General features: G+C 43.4%; 1 protein-coding gene across 1 annotated transcript; it reads right to left on the bottom strand.

Moving 5' to 3' along the window:
- Positions 1-1,438: 1,438 nt before the first annotated feature.
- Positions 1,439-2,504, bottom strand: LOC118631472 (3-hydroxyisobutyrate dehydrogenase, mitochondrial-like). Its single transcript, XM_036263841.1, is given in 3 exon segments — positions 1,439-2,370; positions 2,373-2,447; positions 2,450-2,504. Coding segments are annotated over 3 exon segments (1,062 nt in total).
- Positions 2,505-7,694: the final 5,190 nt, after the last annotated feature.

Raw genomic sequence — 7,694 nt, 5'->3', positions numbered from 1 at the left:
TTTTAAAAATAGGATAGTATAAAGACCTCATCACTTGGTCATATTAGCTGGTCTTTCTTTGAAGTTGACAACCTCCAGACGGTCTCGACACATCTCTCTTGACTTACGCCGCTTTCCTCTTTTCCTTCTCCCCTTGTCTTCCATCTCATTTCTCTCTTCTGTTTCTTTCTTTTTTTTTTTTTATCCTCACCCAAGGACATTTTTTCTTCTCTTTTTTTTTCAGATAGAGTGGGAGAAAGAGTGAGGAAGAGAGAGAGAGAGAGAGAAACATCGACATGAAGGGAACACATCGAGTGGCTGCCACCCGCACAACCCAACCAGGGCCAGGGACAAACTGCAACCAAGGCAGTGCCCTTAGCGGGAACCGAACCCCAGTCTCTCTGGACCACAGGTCAAAGCTCTAACCACTGAGCCAAACTGGCCAGGGCTCTCTTCTGTTTCTTTTCTCTCTGATCTCTTTTTTATCAGCATACAAATTTATTTGTTTTCAAAATAATATGGTTCTATTTAGAATACTATAATAATTATCTAAATCAAATATCATCATTGGCTCTGAAACAGGTCTGAAGGTGTCATTCTTTTTTTTTTTTTTTTTTTTTTTTTTTATCCTCACCCGAGGATATTTTTCCATTTTTTGTACAGATAGAGTGGGAGGGAGAGAGAGAGAGAAACATCGACGTGAAGGGACACATCGAGTGGCTGCCACCCGCACGACCAACCAGGGCCGGGGACAAACTGCAACCGAAGTACGTGCCCTTAGCGGGAACCGAACCCCGGTCTCTCCAGACCGCAGGCCGACGCTCTAACCGCTGAGCCAAACTGGCCAGGGCGAAGGTGTCATTCTTTTGAAGTCAAAAATATGTACTAAGAATGTATGAGGAAGAAAAATATAAAAAACAAGTTTGCTGAGTATTGGGAATTGTTACAAGAGGGACACACTAAGATACTATAACAGAGTCCAAATTATAAAACATACAGCAAGGAGTTCTCTGGTTTTATCAGTTCCCCAGAAAATAGCTCAGTAACCTCAGGAATGTGAGAATACCACCAATTTGTTAATAGGACAAACTTCCTGAGGGACAGGTAGTTAAGTTACTACATTTCCTCTTTCTCTAACTCCTTTCCTCACACCGATTTCTTCTTTTACTTTAAGAACAATTTTATCCTGCTGAAACATATTTGGGTTTATTTGTAAAATGGTGTAAATAATATCCTGATAGAAGTAATCAATGATTTAGCTAAAGATGATCAAGGATCAAACTTTTGAAAAAGGTCAATCAGCTAGTTAACCGAGACCATGGGGGGCTTCCAGAAAAACAATTTTCAGATAATGTATGTTTGCTAAACAGATAAAAAATAAGCAATAAAGAAATGGGTGAAAACCCCATTTAACTGTGACCCAGACAATCAAAAGTAGACAGGTGACCTTTGATTCAACTCATTTACCTGTGGAGTGGGCTGTAAGGAGGCTCCGAGACAGAGTTTGGTTTCCAACAGTGTCCATGGCCAAAGTGCCAACTCGGAAGGTCTCCTCCTCTCGTAGGAACTGGAACACGGACGAGAAGTCTTTCTTTGAGTAGCCCTTTGCACACATCATCCTGTAGATCTGATGGGCTTGGCTGCCCAGGAGGATGGGGCTCTTTGTGCTGGTGGCAGAGTCTTGTGCTAACCCCAGATCCTTAGCCATGAGTGTTGTTCCAAATCCACCCTCATAGTTATTGGCTGAGGGAACTCCATTCATCACCCCAGGTACAGGATTGCAAGTGTCACTTGACCAACACCATCCTGAACTCATATTTAGGATTTTAGCTAATAGCTTTGGGTCAAGCCCTAACCTGATTCCAAGATTCATAGCTTCGGCAGTTCCAATCATGCTAATAGCTAACAGCATGTGGTTGCAGATCTTTGCAGCCTGTCCGGTCCCAACAGCGCCACAGTGCACCACACTGGAGCCCATGCGGCCCAGCAACTCTTGGGCAGCAGCGAATTCGTCTTCGACTCCTCCCACCATAAACGTGAAGCTCCCAGACCGGGCAGCTCCCACACCACCAGAAACTGGGGCATCCATGAAAACTGCTCCCATCTTCTCAACTTCTTTGGCCAACTCTTTTGAAACCGAAGGATCAATAGTACTGGAATCTATTAATAATGAGCCTTTCTTCACTTTTTTTACAGTTCCATTTGCTCCAGAATAAGCTCCTATTGCATTCAGACTGGTGGGCACCATTGCAATGATTCTGTCAGCTGTGTCAGCTACATCTGCTGGAGAAGACACTACCTGTTCACCTGTTTCTTGAAACTCTTTGCATGCATCAGGGAACACATCATAAATAACGAGTGGATAGCCATGTTTCATGAGATTTTTGCCCTTGGATTTCCCATGTTGCCTAGTCCAATGAATCCAACTGGAGTCTTAGAGGCCACTGACCTAGAAGACACCCCTGCAGGGCCGGCCGCTGCCGGAGGCCGGAGGTGGCTCCACGGAGCCAAAAGGAAGATGCCATGCTGCCCCCCCCCCACCTCCCTGGGGTGACCTCCGCTGCTCTAGCGCGCCCACTGCGAGTTTCTTTCTGATCTCTTATATGCTAGGCAACCAGTCTTTCAAATGCATAGATTAGTCCTCTCCTGCAAGAGAGAGAGACAGGGAGAGAGAGGGGGCGGGGAGAGAGAGAGAGAGAGAGAGAGAGGGAGAGAGAGAACAATGTCCCTGCTGGGGAAGGAAGTGGGCAGGTCTCTTTTAGGTAAGATGGCTGTGGAGTGAAGAAGGGCGACAAGCTCTGGTGACAGTAAGTGCCACACAACTCAGGATCTGAGGAACAATGGAGCAAAGATCATTTTTTTTCATCGACCATAAAATTGTCCTACTGCTGCCCCAGCACTCTCCTCCTGAACGCATTCGAAGTGCACTAAGAGCATCGGTTCTTGGCTTAACTGCCTTTCATTGTGATGAGTTGCACATGAACCCATTATACCTGGGTGTGTGTCAGGCTGCCGTCCAAGACATACTGGCTCTTTCTTTTAACCGGAAATTATTTACTTAACAAATATCTCCCAGAAATCACGTCAGCCAGCTACTAATACGTAAAACAAACAAATACAACTGCTTAGCAGAAGTTTTTATGGCTCCATAATAATATATGCATGCAAGTATCTCTCTAATAGACACGAGCAATGTCTAAATAATCTTTTAGAAATTAAATAAAAATATAGACAGAAAAATATACCAATTACAAGTACACAGCTTGACAAATTTTCACAAAGGGAACACACCCGTATGATCATCACCACAACCAAAAAATAGAACACTTCAAACATTTCAGAGTGCCCCCATCACCCCTTCTTTCAGCCACCACCCCTCCAAGGGTCACACTACGCAGAGGTCTATGATCATAGATTCATTTCCCTGTTTTTTATTTCATTAAAAAAATTAATTCGTCTCTAGTCTCTTGAGATTGATTTCTTCTTCTCAAAGTATGGCTGGCTACATGCAACAAAAGTCCATTTGTTTCTTTGATGTAGAGTAGTCCTCACCAGTAGATTTCAATTAACTTTATATATCAATCCTGGCATGCTTCTGAGTGCTAATAAGCAGGAGTTATGTATAGACCAGAGGCAAGATCAACAATTTTCTTGACTCTCAAACAGTTGTATTCATTCTTTTTCAGACAGGCCTCCACGTGGCAATAGCCGGAAACCAGCCACAAAATTATTATTATTATTATTATTATTATTATTATTATTTTATCCTCACCCGAGGACATTTTTTCATTTTTTGTTCAGATAAAGTGGGAGGGAGAGAGAGGGAGAGAGAGAGAGAAACGTCGACATGAAAGGGACACATCGAGTGGCTGCCACCCGCACGACCAACCAGGGCCGGGGACAAACTGCAACTGAGGCACGTGCCCTTAGCGGGACCTAACCCGGTCTCCCTGGACCGTAGGCCGACGCTCTAACCACTGAGCCAAACTGACCAGGGCCACGAAATTATTATTAGATTATGTATTTCTCATCTCCCTTTTCTAGGCTCAGCCCACCAGTCACCCTCCAGCACCTCTCCGACTTCACTCACGAATCCCCAAAGACATGAACAGCAGGGAGTCTGCAGTGTGATGTTTTCCTTCCTTATCAATCTGGAAGAAAAATGACACGGACAGAGAACGTTGGACACTTTTTCAACCACTGGCTAGCTGGGTCTTCACACTCAGGGTTCATGCTTTTATCTGAGGTGCCAGGGATGTCCATGCAATTACATATAAGAAGAAGCATTTGTTCCCACATAAAAAATAATAACTTGCCCTGGCCGGTTTGGCTCAGTGGTTAGAGCGTCAGCCTGCGGTCCGGAGAGACCCGGGTTCGGTTCCCCCTAAGGGCACGTACCTTGGTTGCAGTTTGTCACCGGCCCTGGTTGGTCATGCGGGTGGCAGCCACTCGATGTGTAGCTTTCATGTCGATGTGTCTCTCTCTCTCTCTCTCTCTCTCTCTCTCTCTTTCTCTCTCTCTCTCTCTCTCTCTCCCTCCTGCTCTATCTGAACAAAAAATGCGAAAATGTCCTCGGGTGAGGATAAAAAATAATAATAATAATAGCTTCATAGATGATAAACTTGAGGGATTTATGTAGGGTTTAGGGTTTTTCTACTATTCTAGTAGGAGGTGAAGATAAACGCAATTTGACTATAATGAACTAAAGGGAGGCTAAATATTCCATTGAAATAAATGGATGCTCAGAGACCATGTGTGTGGTTAACTCAGCCGTGGAAAAAGCCCTGGAGTATGGAAGACAGACAGACGCGCTAAAAATGGAAGCTGGAAAGCGTACCAGGCACGGCTGCTCCACAATGTCACTCTCGCCCATCCAAAAAGGGCATAAATGGAAGTATTTTGGAACTTAGCGCCACCGATATTTAAGTCCAATTTCCAGCAAGGTCAAGACGAATGGCGAGTTATTTGTTTTACTAACTTAGGTAGTCAGCGCCTTGGGCGGGTCCCGTGCCTTCTTCTCTATCTCCCTCCGCGCCAAGAACTCTGCTAGCCATCAACAAAACCATAATAGACCGAGCGTCCTCTCCAAAGGCCAATAAAAACACACACACTGAGCTAATGGAGACATTTACAGGCTGAGGAGTCCGGTTTCCTTTCTGAAAAGGCCACCAAAGCAGCCTGGCTAATTAGGTTTCAGCAAATGACACGGACTGACCGGAATGACCCACCTGTCTGGAGCTTTGTGTGTGTACCACGCCGGTTTTTATTTGTTTGTTTTTGTTTTTGTTCTTCTATTTTCGGAATTTCAAAAGGCTCACTCCGAGATCGAGCCTGTGTATTCCCAGTAATCTCAGGAAAATGGGAATAGTGCACTTAACACTGAAAAGAATAAATCTATTCACTTGGGACTGTTTGATCGTCCCACTCCCGCCCCTTTATCTCCCCTTTGGAGAAACCTAACAAAATAATTTTGTTCAAGGCCGCTCTGAAATGCGGTGACAATTCCAGGAATGAAACTGAGACGTTTCTTGCAGCCTTGTCTGTGACCCAGCCTGGAACTAGTCATAATTTTCCCAGTATTCTTAATATAAGTGTCCTTGTAATGGTCCAACTCAACCCTTGTTTGTGTTTCTGAAAATAATGCAAATTGATGGAGATGGGATCACAGACATGAGCCGCGGAACTAACACAGACGTGAAGACTAGCGGGTCTCTCCACGAACAAGGATTTCTCAGACTTCAACCAAGGTGCTTTGCACCCAGGGAAAAACCACATCTCATGAATGCTAATTGCTGAAAACTCATTAAGTATTAATGGAGTTTCAATTATAAATACTCAGAACACAAATGTTTCTGTGTCCATCATATTTTCTTCTACCAAAATACTAGTAGAAAATGATACCACTGCAAGTCATGGCCTTTATCCACCAAAAAAATAAATAAAATAAAACACACACAAAACCTAAATGACAATGTTCAAAGGAGCCAAAACACATCAGCAAAAACAAAGCAGAACATTGCAACGCAATACGGTGGAGCAGAGCGAGAATGGACCATGGAGGCAGACATACCTGCCTGCCTGCTCTAGTGTTGGCATTAGTTCTGTCGTTTTTTATCTCCTCATCTATAGAATTGGGATTAATATATTTATTCAGAGCTCTTTTCAATTGCAAATATCAAAAACTTAATCCAAACTCGCTTAAGCAAAAATTTAAAAAAATAATAATAATGACCAGTAAAAATAAAAGAGATATATTGACTATGTAGCAGAAAAGCCCAGGAGTCTTCAGCTTCTGGCACACCTGGATTCAGGTGCTTGATACTTGCAGGAAGTGATCTCTCCCATACACCTTCTTTCGACAGAAATAGCTTAATGTTCAAGTAAGCTTTCGCATAATGATTGTGCCCAGAACTTAAGAGTAATGTCTTCACAGCCCCAAGTCCAAGTCAATGAAAACTTCTCTTTGCCATCAGGTGAGGAATTCAGCTTCACTCCGATCAGTTCTATGTCCACACCTGGAAAGAATCCCAGGGCACATCAGAAGGCTCTTACCTGGGCAAAGTAAATAAATGGCTTCTAGAAACACCAAAGCAGCCATTGTTTCCTCTAATGCAGCTCAGAGTTGTTGTAAAAGCAAACGAGCAAAATGTATCCCAGGGCTTATAATTTCTATTAAGATAATAATAACATTATTCTTATAGGTAGATTTTTGACATCCAGAAAATATTTGCCTGAATTGACCCCAGTGAGAGCACACAAAACACTTAGTAGTGACATCGCCATGATGCACACACTATTCTCCCAAAGTTAGGCGAGGCTACTAGGGTGAGATTTTAGTCGAGTTGAAAGGGGCAGAAGACTGAGCCCAGCAAAGAACAGAAAGGTCATTCTAAGGTGAAGTAATAAACAAACCAACGACGATGCATTTTTCACATAAGAAACAATGTGTGGGTAAGATAATCCTTCCAACTAATAGGAAACGACATATAAAAAAGTCGATCTGTGGGAGACTTTTGCATGGCATCCATTCTGTTGCAGTCTGCTCTGCCATCTCCAGCCCCAGGGCGGGGTCTCTCTGCATACAGTGTCTGCATTCCTCTAGATAATTGTTTACTTCATTCTTTGCTTATCATTTGTCCCACCTGGGGTATTTACTGGAATTTGCTTCAGGTGGGATACTCATTAACTGTTTCATCTGTTTTTCCCCTATATGTTATGTGAACTCCCCCTGAATAAACGAGACTTGATCAGAGCCCTGTCTTGTCTCCATTTCTCGTGTCTCTTGTCCCTCCTCATCCTCACTTCCCCTCTAGAGTCCTCGTTGCTCGACCTGCGGGACGGGTCATCGATCTGTAAATATTAGTAGGAAGAGCTTGCATACCTACAGCACAAATAGCAGTTACAGAATTAAGTTGTATAAAATATCATCAGCAAAGAAAGATTTTTTAAGTACTTTTCAACACGGTTCTTTGAAAAGACACTCCCCTAGCTGTGCTTTCGGTGAGGTAGCCCTTGTGCACCCACAAATTTGACAGATGTTGTTCAGACCTCTTCATTATAGGATACAATTAGCTCCTTCCAGTAAAGATGAGGATTTATGGGTTTGGGCATGTTAATGAAAGCTGGCTGCCACGGAGACACAAAAAGGAGTTTTGAATGAGAAAACTGCATTAATATACATGATGTGGCTTCTGACCGGGGCCAAACTGAGAACT

This window comes from Molossus molossus, unplaced genomic scaffold, assembly GCF_014108415.1.
Source record: "Molossus molossus isolate mMolMol1 unplaced genomic scaffold, mMolMol1.p scaffold_m16_p_16, whole genome shotgun sequence".
Classification (NCBI taxonomy): domain Eukaryota; kingdom Metazoa; phylum Chordata; class Mammalia; order Chiroptera; family Molossidae; genus Molossus; species Molossus molossus.
Note: the sequence above shows the minus strand (reverse complement) of the source record. Positions and strands in the feature narration are given on the sequence as shown.